The sequence below is a fragment of the Peromyscus maniculatus genome, chromosome 17 (assembly GCF_049852395.1).
Source record: "Peromyscus maniculatus bairdii isolate BWxNUB_F1_BW_parent chromosome 17, HU_Pman_BW_mat_3.1, whole genome shotgun sequence".
Lineage (NCBI taxonomy): Eukaryota > Metazoa > Chordata > Mammalia > Rodentia > Cricetidae > Peromyscus > Peromyscus maniculatus.
In genome coordinates, this window is record NC_134868.1 from 10,441,956 (window position 1) to 10,459,464 (window position 17,509).

Genomic DNA, 17,509 nt, shown 5'->3' on the forward strand with positions numbered 1-17,509 from the left:
ATAATTCCATGCCTTTTCCCCTTCAGCATGTGGAGAAACCCTCCAAGAATCCAGTGGCAACCTTTCCTCCCCAGGATTCCCAAATGGCTACCCTTCCTACACACACTGCATCTGGAGAGTGTCTGTGACCCCAGGAGAAAAGGTAGTCATGCCCTCAGGAGTCCCCTCCAGTCTCCTCTAAGTAAAGCATTTCCCAAGTTTTAAACTGTATGTTGCTTATTGTTTATTTACCGTTATTGCTCATTATTATTATTTTGCTATGCTGGAAATTGAACCCAGAGCCTCAGCTGTGCCAGGCACACACTTTACCAATGACGTGCAGCTACAGCTTTCTTTCATTTTTTATTTTTGAGGTGGGTCTTTATAAGTTGCCCAACCTGTCTTTAAGTCTGTAGTCCAGGCTGGCCTTTAATTCATAATCCCTCTGCCTCAGCCTGTCACACAGCTGAGACTATAGCTGGGATTGCATTATCAGGCACGGCTTTATTTTTGTTTCATTCTTCAACTATTCAATTAAAATGGAAATTGCTCAAATTTGAAGCTTTTGGAAACCTTAACTTAAAATATTTAAAATGCTTTAAAATGGTTGATACATTATAAATCATATAATCAGATGCAATGAAATTCACTTGAAAACTATGAGACAATTAAATTCCCATATTTTAAAATGTAAAAAAATAAAAAAGTGTCCACGCTAGCCAAGAAGAACTTACAAGGAAAACTAGAAACTACTTGAAACTACAGTCTAGTAAAAATCTTGAATACCAAGCTTATAAAATGCAGCTAAAGCAGTAATTAGCAGGAAATTAACAGAATAAAATGAAAATAAAAATGGCAGAAAGTCTGAACAAAGTTCCAAATAGTAACAGACTTGTTTTCAAAAGGAAAATAGATCAAAAAAGATTGATAATGGAGAAAGACACTTTCTAAAAAGATGATCATAAACACATGATTTGGAAACAAAATGAGCCTAAATGTGTATTTTGAACATCATGTCCATACTTAAAGTGTGCAATTGTGGTTATTTTTTAATATATTTTATTTCTTAAAAAAAAAAAAAAAAAAAAAAAAAAAAAAAAACAAAGAAACCTCAGGATCTAATGGCCTTCATCTGTAACTTACTCCCAATAGTTATTTTCAGAGGACACATAAAGAAAATATCTTATCTACATGGGAGAAAAACCTTTGCATCAATGTTAATATGGACAGTGAAGAAAGGGATTCCTATTTCCCCAAATCAGATGAAACGAGGGCCATAAAATTCCCACTCTAGTTGCGGAAACAAATTCAGATGCTTGTATGTGCACATATATGTACTTGTGTGTCTATACTTACTGTGTAGATACAACCTAGCAATGTGCATTTGACCCAGGGAGTGATTCTATTAATGATTTTAAAACAATAGTAAACCCCAGTCGAAGGAAACAGAGAAGATGAAGATATTTCCTAATTATTATTACAAATTCCATTCTTATTTTGGAAATTTAAAAATTATTTATTTTCAGACAGGTAGAAAATGAAACTATAGTATATTTCCATTTTTTAAAAAAAAATATTGACCTTAGGAAATTATAGCCTGCATATTAAGGCAAAAGAATGAAAATAAATATATAAAAATAAAAAAGAAAGTAAGAGTTCTTTGTTATATTAGTCTTGTTAGGTTATTGAATTAAAAATAGGTAAGAAATGGAATCAATGAACTTATTGATTCCTGGATTCTGTGTTAAAAAACAAACTTCATGCCTGTAATTGTCATAATAGTGACAGTTTTATTATTTATTAACATTTAATTTAATAATAATAATATTAATTTAATTTAATCGCTACAAATTATTGTTTGAAATTTGTCTCCTTAATTCACACAGAATTACTTAAACATCCCCATTAACTGTTGCATTTTGGCTCTTCCTAGAAACGCTTGGTAATTGTAAGAAATAGCATAGATATGGAGCTGTCCAGGGTCTTATGATAGTCACAACAAAAATTCTTTCAAAAAGTACTTATGGAATAAAAATAATTTTTCTCACAAAAAGTTACTGACTCATTACATGAGTGCCCTCATAGTTCATATAGTTATTTGTTCTTTAATTATTACATGTCTGTTGTAATAAGGTTATATGGTTTGGTCACTTTCCATGTGTTTATTTTAATGAGCCCCATTCCATGTTATAAAAACCACACTTACAATTATTTTCTTTGTGGCTTTTTAGGATAGTTTTGCCAAGTATCTTTGGCTGGCCTGGCATTTACTGTGTAGCTCAGGCTAGCCTTGAGATCATAATAACCCTTTTGCTTACAAATGCTGCAATTATATGTCTGTGTCATCAAAGTGACTATAGGTTTTAAAAGATCTTGTAGAATTTGAAAAGTTTTGGAGCAAGAGTATTAAAATTAATCAAAATACAACAATTACTAACTGGCATTTCCCCCCTCAAATCCTGGTTGAAAGGCCTCATACCTTTAGTTTTCAAAATTAATTCACTGTTCTTATTTAATTACCAATAAAACTGTTTTCCAAAATTTCTCAAGAGAAATCAATATATGACCTTTTATCTTATTTTTCTTTATATTATTTATGATAACAGGTAGATACATTAATTAAATTGTTACAAACAGGCAGTGAAGAATATTAATTCATTTTCAGGAATATGTGATTTTTTTTATACCTTCTGAACAACTAAGTTTATATCAGTCATTTTGAGAATATAGTTTTTCCAACACAAACAATGGAGACTGCAGTGTCTCTCAAGTCTATTTCATCTTAATCCCAGCAACCAGTTACCACATATTTTGGTTATTATTATACTAAAATTATTTTGTCTCATTATTTTTTGCAACCTAAAATTTTTAAGCAGTCCCTTACCTTCTAATTATACAATGTGCTTTCCAGCATTCTTTTCTTATTACTTTCTCTTTTAGTCTTCATTGTATGAAACAGTTTCTGGCTGGTGTGACCTTGGCCAATACCAATATTTATAAAAAATAATCTCTGCTTTAAAGATATACTGTGTTCAATGATGCCTGCAGAATTTTTGTTTCATTGGTCTTTTAAATTGTATAGCTACCATTTTTCACTGTTGCTTTTAGCCTATTTGATGATACAGAGTTGTGCCAGTGTTTACCATTGTTTTGTAATTGTCTTAATTGCACTTCAAACGTTTATATTTTTGTTGTCTTCAAGTAAAGTAATTGCAAGTTTTATTTTTTTAAAAATGTTTAGGGCATATTATTGTACATATACATAGACTACTGCATGCTTAGGATATTATATCTTTATGATAGATTTTTCTGATTTTACTTATATAGGTGATTTCTGTCTCTAGTTAGGGTTTAGTGTAAAACTCTGAAGCCAGGCAAGATGGTGGATGCCTTTAATCCCAGCATTTGGAGGCAGAGTACAAGGCCAATTCCATCCACATTGTGAGTTTCAAGACAGCCCAGGTTACATAAAGAGACCCTGACTCAAAGCACAAACAAAGAAATAAACAAATAAACAAACAAACAAACAAATAAATAAATAAATAAATAAATAAATAAATAAATAAAGTGAATTTTAAAAACTTCTGGTCTGATACTGAGACACCTACACTTTCTTTTGACTAATTGCTGGTGTACACATGTTCTGTTTTATGTGGTCAATCATCTTGTAAAGTGAGCATTGACATTTTTCCTTACTTGCAATTCTAATTACAGTTATAATTATTGTGATTGTTGCTATTATATCTAGCCTGCGCATATATGTGTTCTCCAATTTTGCTTTTCCTCTCTTGATCCTTCTTATATATGAACTGTATGTCTTCCCTCACAACTTTGAGTGTTAAAATCCGTATTCTGTTATGTGATACCTTCCTTTTACCAGCCTTCTTATCTTTCCACGATTAGATAAATAATATGCCCTCTCCTCTCCAGCCACAACTCTCACTTTCCAATTAACTAGGATTATTTGCATTGCATATATCCTTTTCAAAAAACATTCTCATGACTGTTTTTTCCTCGTGTTAAAGAAAACTTCAAACAAATCAGGCAATAATTAAAACAGAACTCCAGAGGTGTTCAAATAAAAATGTTATTAATACTTAATTAAATTTAGAAACAGAAGACCTTACTATACAACTCAAATAAGCAGAATAATACAGTGTTTTCCAGGATGAAGCTCTGTAGGCTTACAAAGGTACAGTTTTCTCCAAATTCATGTAAAAATGTAATACAATTCCAAACAAGTTTTCCAATAAATTTTTGTTGGCTAACTAGACCAGTTTTTTCCCCTAAAGTTTATTTAAGACGTGAAATGTTGGCATAAGCAAGGAGACACTGGCCGAAGTGTTAATGGTGCTGAGTGAATTGCATCTGAACCTAGTAGACAGACACGAGGAAGCTTCTCGAATCTAGAGTGTATGGCATTGTCAAGAGAGCCTCTATTATCAATGGACTAACAAAAGGGCAACAGTTATGCCTGATGGCATTGGACACTTATGATATATTCATATGACAAAGAACATTTTTTTTTTCGAGACAGGGTTTCTCTGTGTAGCTTTGCGCCTTTCCTGGAACTCACTTTGTAGAACAGGCTAGCCTCAAACTCAGAGATCCGCCTTCCTCTGCCTCCCAAGTGCTAGGATTAAAGGCATGTACCACCAACACCCAGACAAAGAACATTTTTAAATAAATTTGAAAAATATTTTTCAATAAATAATCCTGAAATAATGTATAACAACGTGTAAAATAAGAATTTTATGTAGCATCATATATCATTCTTATGAAGAAAATATGATTCTTTAAATTTACAGAAAAGTACCAAGCACTTGAATTAGAAATTTAAAAAAAAAAAATCAAACATGTATTATCATAAGTTTTAAAACACAAATACAAATTAAAATGGACGCTTACAGCCCAGAAGCTCAAGAGAATGTTAGTGTTATTCAGACACCAGATCTGTTAAACGCCCCCAGTAAAGATGAACATCACAGAAGCACAGGACAGAAACAGCAGGAACCTATCTGAGTTACAAGTATAACTATCTACTCATTACCACATGAAGTCCCTGGCTGTCACTCTATGAAGGAGATGCTCTTTGAACCACAGGGATGTCTCACACCTCACCTCTCAAACCTTCACAGATGGTAGAGAATTATGTCATCAGCTGATTGACAGGGTTCAAATTCTAAGGGGACGAAACTGAAGTTATCTCTATGGGGACATTTGGCAACTTGTACTATATTCTAAAAGATGCAGTACCTGCATCATCACTAATAAGATTCTTGGAATATTGATCTGTGTACATTCTGACAGTGAAAAGTTGGAAATGAAATAAGACAAACAAACAGGAATTTGAAGAAAACATTTACAATATAATGAGAAAATAAAATCACAAGTTAAGCATTGTATGTCTAAATGGTTTAACTTTTAAATCACATGCACTAGAGACAAAATCACAGATGAATATCTGTAGCTAGAGTTTTCCTGCCTGGCCCACAGTCAGGACAAATCTCTCTCACCCACCAGTCCCACAGCCGCTCAGACCCAACCAAGTAAACACAGAGAGTTATATTACTTACAAACTGTATGGCCGTGGCAGACTTCTTGCTAACTGTTCTTATATCTTAAATTAACCCATTTCTATAAATCTATACCTTACCATGTGGCTCATGGCTTACTGGCATCTTCACATGCTGCTAGTCATGGCGGCGGCTGGCAGTGTCTCTCTCAGCCTACCACTTCCCAGAATTCTTCTCCTCCTTATCCTGCCTATACTTCCTCCTGCCTGACTACTGGCCAATCAGTGTTTTATTTACTAACCAATCAGAGAAACACATTTGCCATACAGAACATCCCACAGCAGATATCTGTCAAACTGATGAGTATTTTTAAATGAGGAGTTCATAAATAGATTGTATTTTGTCCTTCTTATTTCCTACATTATGCATACATTAGTTTTACATGGGAACATATTCATTTTAAAATAAGGTCATAATTATGAAAGAATGTGAAGATAACTTAATATTATAGGACTACACACTCAGAGTGAGTAGAATGGCAAGTTGGATTTTATTATATTTTCCCATAATCAAAACCAAAGACCATCAGTTCACAACTATGTTCTAAGGATCCAGTTTCCCCAGGTAAAGAGATTTCATTCATTCTAAGCCAATTCTTGGTGTTTTAATAGTTAAGTATGCACAGTTCAGAATTTAGCTGTGATGACCAGGCAGAAGGCAGTATTGATCTGTCTGTCACTTATAATTGATTGACCTTTGAACAAGGGCAGATTGCTTATGTCTCAGATAGAGTTAGAATAGTCTTCCCCTTCTTTCTGTATAACCCATTTTAAAGCCGTCATTCAAGTGTTCTCCTTTTGCAAACATTTATTTTTAATCATCCATCTGTGCCTTATACATTATGACAAGTCACAGTCCAGCATTTATGTTGCCAAAGGCATCATGTAAATTTAGTGACTGTATATACATTCATTTCTGATTCTATTCAAGTGGATGTATATTCCGATATGTAAAATAAAATTTGCTGTCAATAACTTTGCAGTCTTGCAATTCAGTAATATCATTGATAAATGTTGAAAAATAAGAGAGGAAAGCAGATGCAGCTCATTGTAGATGTATAGTAGCACTCAGATCTCACTGGAGGTCTGAAGGTGACTGACTCGATGCTAGCTTTTCAGAAAGACTGGGATATGGAGAGTTTCAGGGAATGGGAAAGGGGCAGGAGGCATCTGGGCAGACCTGTGTGCACCTCGAGGAATGGATCCTAACACGAGACAGCTTTTTCAGGGCACAAAAGAACCCACAACCAGTATTTCTTTAGTTAGGAATAAACGTGTCTGAGATCATCAATGGGAGCCAGCAAAGGGCCATCAGAGTCCTTGCATCTCTGACACTCATGAACTGATGGTAGCCAGGCTTTCCTAAAATGCACATGGCCACAGAGCACAGCAAACACTGGAGAAACATCAATGTAAAAACCAAAGGGCACTAAATTCTGAAGCTACTGTGTCATCTAGGAAACAAAGAATAACATTTTTCCATGTAAATGTGTGAATGGAAGGCAGCCGTTTTAGGGTTGCACAGTATGTAGAAGTTATCATTTCACTAGCTTAAGAAGTGAAGTGGGTGGGGGTGAAAGAGATGTGTAAAACATACATAGTTAATACCAGGCAGTGTGAGATCAAAAATTTAAAACGCAAATACTATTATGCAGTTTTAAGAAGAAGAATTGCTTTAATAACCCAACCCCCACTCCCGTCCTGCATCTGCCATTTAATTGACCTTTAAGGGATATTTGACTACCTGGGGAAACCTGAACTGTATGGGAAAAACTTCAATGAAGATCTCAAGGTCTCTCATCCATTCTTAGGTTCTTTTACATCCCTCACTGTCATTGGTTGGTTTTCTTATGAAACTTAAAATTTATGTGTTTTTTTTTTTAATGTTTCACAGCATCGTTGGCTTGTGACAAATGAGCTGATGTTTTCCTTTCTTTACACTTCTTTTCTTTCCTTTTTGTTTTCTGCCAAAAATAGATTCTTCTCTCATACAGTACATCCTGACCATAGTTTGCCACCCCCTACTCCTTCCAGCTCCCTGCCACCTCCCCTCTCCCTGGATCCACTCCCCCTCCATTTTCCTTCAGAAATTAACAGGCCTCCAAGAGACAACAACTAAACATGACAAAAACAAAACAAAAGAAAAAAAAAACTACATTAAGAAGGGCAAAAACATTCACACAGAGGCTGGATAAGACAACCCAACAGGAGGAAGAGAGTCCTAAGAGCAGGCAAAAGAGTCAGAGATGCAATGGCGTCTACACTTAGGAGTCCCACAAGCACACCCAGCAAGCAGCCTCTGCAGAGAGGTCAAGGTGCAGACCCTGGGCTTGCCACTTCTTTCTCTGTGAGCCCATATGTGCCCTGCTTATTTACTTCGGTGGGCCGCGTTCTCCTGATGTCCCCCAACTGCTCTATTCTTACAATCTTTCCTCCCCCTCTTCTGTGGGTTTCCCAGTTCTCCAAGGGGAGGGACCTTATGGAAACCTCCAATTTAGACTGTTTCTTGAGCTGTGGGTCTCTGTATCCTCTCCTATCTGCTGCTGGGGAGAAACCTCTCTGATGACAACTGGACAGGGCACCAAATATGAGTAGAGCAGAGTATCACTAGGAATAACTTTATTGATATTTTTTTAGAATAGTTATGTTTGATGCTGCCCTTGCTTTTAAAGCTTACGTTATGATGGGTGCTTGAGTGTTCACAATGATGATGATACACACATGAACATTTCACAGAGCTTTAGGGTTGCCTAGTTCTATTAACTTCACAACCTTCAATTGAAACTTTGCAATTTAGTTATGCAAATGAAAACTTGATCTGATGACATCCTTTTCAAAAGTTTTATTCAACATCTGTAAGTTTAAGTGAACTGAAAATCTGAGAATCTAAGGCTTGAACTTGCACCCCAGTTTCTTGATGTACTATGAAGAATAGCTTCTAATTTCAGGAGAAGATAGAATATTTCCCCTGCACTATAAAGCCAGTTTTATCTGAATTTAATCTTAATAGTCAATAGCTTCTGTAATTACAAGGACATGCAGTAGATAGTCTTACCTTTCATTTCTGACAATACAGTGCCCAAACTGAACAGACAATGGTGTAGAGAATGGTTACAATTACTTATTTATTTATGAAAATACACTGCAGACAGGATTTGCCCATAGAATACAGTTTATTGATTTGATCTGTGACTTCTGAATTTTATTGCTAAGAAAAATCATGTAGTCAACAAACACAGTGCATTAGATTTCCCTAGGCTTCCTCTGGCCAGAGTCCAGTAATCTATTTTATCCTGTTGCTTTTGACTCTAATATCTTTCTCCCCAAAAGCCATTTAATAACATTGACTAAATGGGTTAGGTTCCCTCTCTTTATCTCTCAAAAGTGTAAATGCTGTTGTAATTGGCTTTTTAACAGTGCTATGGAATTTGTGTAAGTGGTCAGTGTTGTCTTGAGTGTGATGAATTCATTCATCCTTGCTCTGGAGACTTGCAGATATTCAGACTCTTGAGCAGCTCATCTGCCTTTCTTCAAGGCTTCACTCCACAGCACTGTCAAACACAGTCTTTAATGAGCAAACTCAGCTGCAATGGTATCACTTCAACTTCGCAAATGAAACTCCTCACAGACCAGGAAACCTGAGAACTTCCTTTGGCGTTCTTTCTCCATCCTGAGCTCCGAAGGAGCTGTAATTAATTTCAAATTGATGCTTGTTACCACCAAGAGTGAAATGGTTATTCTAATTCAGCTCTCATTTATCATTCTTTAAAAGATGCAATATGTATACATAACCAGCATAATACAAAGCAAACCAGTATTTACCAAGTGCTTTTGATTTGTAATTCAACCATGGCTTCTTCTAGCAGCATTAGTTAAAGGCCCAGATGTATAGTCATAACCCTAAGATTTGATTTTAGAAAACCTATCTTTATTACATTTTCTACTTCTAAAGGATTCTGTGTTTCATATTAGTGTCAGGCTGGTTTTGTTCCTCCACGGTGCTTGGTTCTTAAACTAGAAGATTAAAAACAAGATAGGAAACTCTTCTGTTGGGAATTATCCCCTGTTCAGCTCTCTGTGTGTGTGAGGGGGATCTTTGTGTGTGTGTGTGTGGGGGGGAGAGCAGAGCATTCTAAGATCTCACGTATTAACTGTTAGTGGTCCAAGCACATAATTTTCAGTATGGAGTGAAAGTTGATGATAAATGTACTTCCAATTTAGCTGCTTTCTTTTCCTCATCGAGCGGGGAATTAAAACAATTTGCACATGATTATAAAATTTCCTATTGAATTTAAGAGAGGCCACACAGGAACCTCAGTTATCTCCTTGTGTCTCCACTCTACATTTCATAGCGGAGTTCTCACGGGGTCCTGTAGAATGAAAGCTGTCGGGGGAGTATAATTGCAGTATAAAGAAATTACCAGTCCCCTCTCATTCTGTTTTAGTAGGCACAAGTGAAACACAAATTAAGGTGGGAAGTCCAGAAATTATTCTCCAGCTGTACCTGAAGAACAGTCTGAGGTTGTGTGGTGTAGAATATGCTTTGGGAAGTGGCTCGAGTACTTCGGAAATAAGACCGTTTTATAATCAAATATAGCGAGTGAATGAAAGAGGAAGAAAAGGATGATCAGGACTTTGCTCTTGGACGTTTGAGGATATTAAAAAAAGTTCTGAAAATATTTGGGTTAATAGAGCTGATTAAAGGAAAAGGAAAATGAGAGAAAGGGAGGGGACGTGCAAATTGGGAAAATTAAAAACCAAAGGGTGAGTTTATTAAAACCAAGTTATGTCAGGAAATGGATTACATCTTTGAAACACATTTCCACTGCCTCATTTTGGGGAGATTTTTATCATTTAGTAAACAAAAAATGACAGATGAGCTAGCTATGTAGACCATTGAAACCAACTTTGTGGTAAAATTTCCTCAGTGATCATTATGGTACCTAGACATAAGATACATAAGGCTTATTTAGAGGAACCTTGAATCTTCACACTGCAAAGGTGTGAGCTCACGGTGTGTTTTGACTATAATTAGTGCTTGATTTTCTCTTTTTGTTGTATATGTGTGTGATGTATATGGGTGTGTGCACATGTGTTCACATGTATATGAGAAGAGGCATGAGCATATTCATATGTGTACTTGCATGTGGAAGCCAAAGGTTAATGTCGGGTTTCTTCCTTCATTGTCCTCTAGCTTACCAGTTGGATAATCTATCTAGTCAGCTTGGTCAAAATGTTCCCTGTCTTTATATCCCAGGAATCCCTAGGATGACAGGTGGGCTGCCATGGCTGCCTGGCATTTAAGTGAGTACTGGGGTCCAAACTCCAGTCCTCATGGTTTTGCTGCAAGTTCTTTATCCAACATGCTAACCCCCTAGCCCAGTGAGTGTTTTTCTTCCTTTCTTTACTTCATTTATTTTTCTCTAAAATAGTTGTCTTAATTGCCTTTGGATTTATAGAAGTAGGATTTTTAAATATTATAGCGTTCAAATTTCAATTTCTTAAAAAAGTGTCATTACTTTCCATAGTGGTTGTACCAATTTACATTCCCATCAGTATACAAAGTTTCTTTTTTTCACCATATTTATACATATTCTTGTTATCTGATGGTTTCTGTCTTTCTGAAAGAGTTATTCTAAGAGGTGTAACATGGTGCCTCACTCTGGTTTTAATTTGCATTTCTTGGATGATTAGTGCTATGAGCATTCCTTAATATTTATTTTTTATTGAAAATAGATTTTTTTCATACAACATACTCTGATCACGGTTTTTCCTCCCCAAACTCACAGACCTTACCCACTTCCCCACCCACCCCAATCCACACCCTTTCCCCTTCTCTCTCACCAGAATATGACAGACATCTAAATATTGATATTAATAATAATAAAATGAGAAAGGAGAGGCACATATATTTTTATCAGAGTTGACAGGCTGCTCTGGAATATGGATGCAGGAAAGTCTCTCTCTCTCTCTCTCTCTCTCTCTCTCTCTCTCTCTCTCTCTCCTATTCTCTTATCCAGCTTTTCCACTATAACTAAAAGTTTACTTGAATATTGTTACAGATTATAGTTTTATACTAAGGCATTTCATAATTTATTGCTTTTGGCTAACATTCATTTCAGTTTCTAAAGAATCAAATTATTATGACCCATAAACCAATTAGATATATTTAAAGTGCAAGAGGGTTGAAATGAGCTTTTGAGTATATGAAATGATTTCCAAATGAATTAGACATCATAGAAGAACATGTCTTTTCCAAATTCCATTCTACATTTCATATGACCAAGTAAAAATAAAGAAGTTAGTGATTTGAAAAGTGAAGTCTCTTATGAAGCCATAAGAAAAAATCATCTTTTTATGAATTTGTTCTTGCATTATCTTTACAAAATGCAGCACCATTCCAAACAAAGAGAAGAAAGGGTCATGCACAAGGTCGTCTAGCTCAGAAGCCTTCGCCTGTATCTTCTTGGATCTGGAGACCTGCAGTGCCATCTGCCTTTAATTACACTCAGAGGAATAAATCTGAATGCTAGGGCTGTATTTAAACATTACAACACACACAAAGATATTGTGTTCTGGGAATACAACACATGGTGTTTATTTTTAACGTAATTATAGTTGTCTTGATGGTTGTCTTTGAAATAAATTATTAAAAAGAAGTCATTCATGAAAAAATTGGAATTATTCATGGCTCAAATCATTTATCTTAGGAAAAATTTAAAATAAGCTTTTTGAACAAATGTTCCTGTTTGTTTTAGGACTGCTCAAATGGACATAGTTTTCAGGTTAATTGCTAAAATGGTTATGATTCCCAATGATATAACAGTGAGTTGCTGTTGCTGTTATTACATATTAACAGGAATGCAGCTGGGATGCGGCTTGCTTGTTAGAGTGCTCACTTGAGTTCAGACCTCTAGACTACAAAGTTGAGTGAACTGTCAGACAAAGCAATCACACCTGCCATTCCAGCAGGGGCGCCATGAGAGACAGAGACAGAGGTCTCCCTACAAGCTCTCTTCAGTTTATAAACTGACTTGGCAAAGTCCCAGACTAATCAGAAACCTTACAGACATGCTATACACATGCACTACCCACACGCTTCCATGCACTCATACACTTGAGTACATACACACACAAACACACACACACACAGGCAAATAATACTCAGAAGAATAAGAAAATGTGGTTTCAAGTTTTTAATTATGTGGACAATGTGAATACAGGAAAAGAGGAGTCTATTTTCATTGTCTTGCTTCTGTCCTGGAATCAAACAGCTGTGAACTAAATGTCACTTTTACTCCCTGTGTTTTGCAGATTGTCTTAAATTTTACCACAATGGACCTCTACAAGAGTAGTTTGTGCTGGTATGACTACATTGAAGTAAGGGATGGTTACTGGAGGAAGTCACCTCTCCTTGGTAAGAGATAACTCATCTTCTCTGGGGCTGTGTATATATTCTATCCAGAGGAGAAGCAGATGATGTTTCCAAGAGTTATCTGAGGATTTGACTCCATATGAGTGCACTTGTTTATATGTTTAATTGTATGCTTTTTTCCAACCATACCAAAAACTGCTCAAGGACAAATAGATGAATAGATTGATTCAATGATTTAAAGTAACCTAAATATGGGATAGATTATTGAATCTGAACACAATGATTGAGCATAGCTTCCCAAAGATTATCCTTATTTTGATTCAACACAGCATTTATTTCTGCATTTGAAATTTAAGGATAATAGTTTTGATAGATTACATATGTACATGGTGTGTGTGTATGTGTGTGTGAGTGTGTGTGTGTGTGTGTGTGTGTGTGTGTGTGTGTATGTGTGTGTGTGTGGGGGGGCGTCTCTTTCCTAAGGCATCAGACTGAATCACCAGGTACATGTTCGTTAGCTGGCTCACTATGTCAGGCATTGTCATAGTGACTATAAACATCTGTCTTGTTTCTTGGAGAATCTTTCTGAGGCTGAGAAGGAGCATCTTTTGTATGTGTCAGGAGCTGCAGCTCAGATTGGTGTCCATGACTGTTTGCTCTCAGCATGGAACTTCTGCTCATAGGTTAGAGAAGCTGTGAGCCACCTACAGGTCAGCAGCTCCTCAGCTTTTGTCTCCTTCCTTTAAGATTGTGACCTTTCCTTTGCATTCAGTTATAGCTTTGCTTAGTTGAACTTTAATCCAGGACTGATCTTCTTTCTTAACATCTAAAACCTGGTGATTTGGACATCATTTTAACAGCCTTAGTAAGTCTGAGCCATCTGTGGAAATATTTCAAAACAAGAACCAAAAAGAGTCGAACTGATGTGAAAATATCTGTTCTCTGCTTCTAATTTCTCAAACTAGATAAAATAATATGTTGTGTGTATAGCTGGAATCCCAGAAAGCGCTTCGGTGGCTTCACATTGGAGAATCCGAACCGAATCTGCACTCTGAAAAGCACTTTGTGTGATGGCACCCTCTGCTTCACTGGTGCAGTGCAGGGTGGTCCACCAGACCCACTCAGTGTGACATAGACAACCTGTGAAAATCTCTCCTGAAATATTCCTTGAAAGATTTAGCTCTGACTGGAGTAGCTCAGATTGACAACTTTGGACTAACAGGAAAGGAGTTAGAGTTGTAGAAACTCAGCTTGCCAGGATGCATTTAAAGAAACTCAAGTTGGAGGATGCATTTGGACAGAATTGTTGATAGTTCACATGCCTTCAACAGCTAACACATCACTGTCCTTTGCCTCAGCTTTTGAATTTAAAAGGCAGTTTTGGAAGTCATTTCTTTACTGGTTGACCCTTACTATGAGTTTTCTTTATTCAAATTAGCTGTGAGTTTTTACTTTAAATTTATGTATATGATTGTTTACAGCACTACATAAACTTACATAGTAATGCTGACAGTTTCTGTCTCTCTTGTGTGTTGACCCAGCCTACAATGTATACATGTTCACACATTGTGGCTGTAAATGTGAGTAAAGCCTAAAAAACTAGAAAAGAGGTAAAAATAGGTAATTGGGAAGAACAAGGTTTGGAATAAAGACACAGAGATTATGGGAAAGAAAAAGAGACTGAAGGGAGTATGTTGACACAGGAAGATCAAGGGTGGTGGGAGGGGAAAGTAAGATGAGACAGAAGGAAAACCTACTAAGCACACCTTATTCAAAAATTCCACAAGGATTTTTAGTAGCTGTATGCTAATCTAAAAATAAAAATAATTATTAGAATGGAGAACAATATAGTATGTTGATAGACTTGTGATATATATGGTGTGATTACAGAGTAGTATATATATATATTATGATTATAGAGTTATAATATATAGTGTATTTAAACATTGTTTCACATGGAAGCTCAGGGTAACAAGAAGTGAGCAATGAATCACTGGAAGGGTTATGTGCCAAGGAAGGTCTGATTTGGTTACTTTCTTTATTTGCTGTTAATAACTCATGCATATAGAAAATGATTCGCATTCAGAATAAATTTGATAATGCTTTTCTGTTTATAATACCATGGACTATCATAGCTTTTCCTCTGATGGAGCATTGTGTTAATGTAAGATAGCAGGGGTATCTTACCCTGTCTGTTCTGAGGTGTTATCATTACTTTGGTGAAGGGGAAAACTTCTCTTTGTGTCTGGAGGAAATTGTTCCCTTGTAGGAGCGATCAGATTGGTAATTGCTCTGAATTCTCACAACAACTTGTGACTTTTTCTCTTTCTCATAGAGTCGTAGCACTGCCTTGATGCCCCATGTGATCTTTTATGAAGTTTGGGGGTTAACTCTTAATTCTTTTTATGATAGTGATACCGGTGTCAGTTGATGGAAGATTTTGAAGTGGATCTAAAGAGACTGCTTTATTTCTTCACCTTTATTAGGCCAAAGTTACAGCTTCAATCACTAAAAATATGAGCCAGATGCATTTGTATATGTATATAAATATGCATACATATACCTGTATATATAATTTATATATAAATATGTACTTGTATATATAATTATATCTATATATATTTATATATCTATATAAATATATTTAAAGTGTGGAGCACAAACAGAGCATAGTACCCATTCATATTTAGGAGCTTCTCTTTATCCATTTATTTCCTTTAGGTAGATTCTGTGGGGACAAAGTGGCTGGAGTTCTTACTTCTACAGACAGCAGGATGTGGATTGAGTTTCGCAGCAGCAGTAACTGGGTAGGAAAAGGGTTTGCAGCTGTCTATGAAGGCAAGTCACATTAAATTTCAGCAATCATTTCACCCCCAGTCTCTCAACAAAGATGCTGTTTCCTTTGGTTTCATTAAAACAATATGGAAAGCTTAATTTTGCCACGACATAATGTTCTGAGCCAATATGGTAATGTTCACAGGATGATTTTAATAAAAATAACTCCATAAACTTAAAAGGCAAGAGCAACAGGTTTTCTAGTGTAAGTGATACAGCAGTGAAACAGACATGACAAAGCATTCTGAAGTTTGTTTGTGATGCTATGAAATGTTAAGAGAATTAGTATTTGTCTTTGTCCTGATTTTTTTTTTTAAATCTGTTTGACCCTTGTAGTGGTAAAACACTCCATTCTAGGAATCTGCACAGGGAGTGATTATGCACAGTTCTGAAGCACGCTTTGTCTAAATGGAAGAGTCGGCCAGTGAGGAGGAATTTATGACAGGCTTTGCTCTATATTTCTTGAAGACAATGAGCCTGCATCATGCTTCCTGGCTGTAAAACAGCCCTTCTTGGCAGGTTGTGGGTGGAGGAGCCCCTCCCCACTGCAGGAGATTAAGTAGTTTCCAGGACAGGAGATTCCCACTTCCCTTAAAATGTTGAGTAAATGGGAGCATTTCATTTCCAAGATTCACCTCCTGGCTGGGGAGGAGAGGATTATTGGACAGAACCAGGGATGCCTGCACACAGGGCACACAAGCTAGTGTCAGAGACCCCCGGGGTTCTGCCTAGAGTAAAGCTTCTTTGCTAATGAGCTTTTACCTGTGTTTGAAAACCCAAGCAAGTATCTCACGGGATCACACAGCAAACTCAGACAACGCCCTGACAATGATCCCACAAGTAAAAACAAAAATAAGCGATTTTAGTTCTAAGACATCACAGCAATTAAAACTTCTAGACTCTTTGTCTGGTCATCCTCTCATGTGTACAGTCACGTGACTGTGTTTATCCTGTAATCCTCACAACATTACAACTGTCCAGCTTTGATTTTTCTTTATAACATGGTCTTTGCATTGTCGTAGGAACTGACCATCAGTGCTGCCTTTGAAGAAAAGTAAACTGAAATGGCATGCCAGGTCTTATTTGCTTGCTTGTTTTTCACTTTCTTCAGCGATTTGTGGAGGTGAGATACGGAAAAATGAAGGACAGATTCAGTCTCCCAATTACCCAGATGACTATCGGCCAATGAAAGAGTGTGTGTGGAAAATAATGGTGTCCGAGGGCTACCATGTTGGACTGACCTTTCAGGCCTTTGAGGTAAAAAGTCTTCTAGGGAAACTTCATGGGGCATATGCTCTATAAATGTTGGCGGCATTTACAGGACTCCCCATTAAATCAGCGGAGAGGCAGAGAATCAGCCTTTTAATCAGCGAAGAAGCAGAGGGTAGCCTATAAAATGTAACATCAAGCAGAGAAGGTTGCTTTTTTTTCCTTTTCCACTTGTTACAGACATTTGCAAGAAGATTAAAGTGAGTTTACATTAACTGTGCTTTTTGAATTAGAATGTTTGAAGTGTTGACAATAGCTTTTGAAGCCTCTTTTTTTTTTTTTTTTTTTTTTAAGCGAATGCAATGAGCTTCTATTGTAGACTTCTTGGAGGGCCCATTAAATCCAGGAGCCTTTATTTCCCCTCTGGAGGTTTCTTTTTATAGTATGAGGGAGAAAACAGTTTTGCTCTTATATGATTGCAAAAATCATTTATAACAAACATAAAGTTATAAACATTCTTAGGAGCTTTTAGCTTC

At 36.3% G+C, this 17,509-nt stretch overlaps 1 protein-coding gene across 1 annotated transcript in view; it reads left to right on the forward strand.

Annotated features, from left to right (window-relative positions):
* The window catches only part of Tll1 (tolloid like 1), a 185,705-nt gene that overhangs the window by 119,937 nt on the left and 48,259 nt on the right, over positions 1–17,509 (forward strand). The window contains exons 9-12 of the mRNA XM_006987546.4: positions 27–142; positions 12,869–12,971; positions 15,651–15,767; positions 16,876–17,021. Of these exons, the coding sequence (XP_006987608.1) occupies positions 27–142; positions 12,869–12,971; positions 15,651–15,767; positions 16,876–17,021 (482 nt within the window). The remainder of the gene's footprint in view (positions 1–26; positions 143–12,868; positions 12,972–15,650; positions 15,768–16,875; positions 17,022–17,509) is intronic.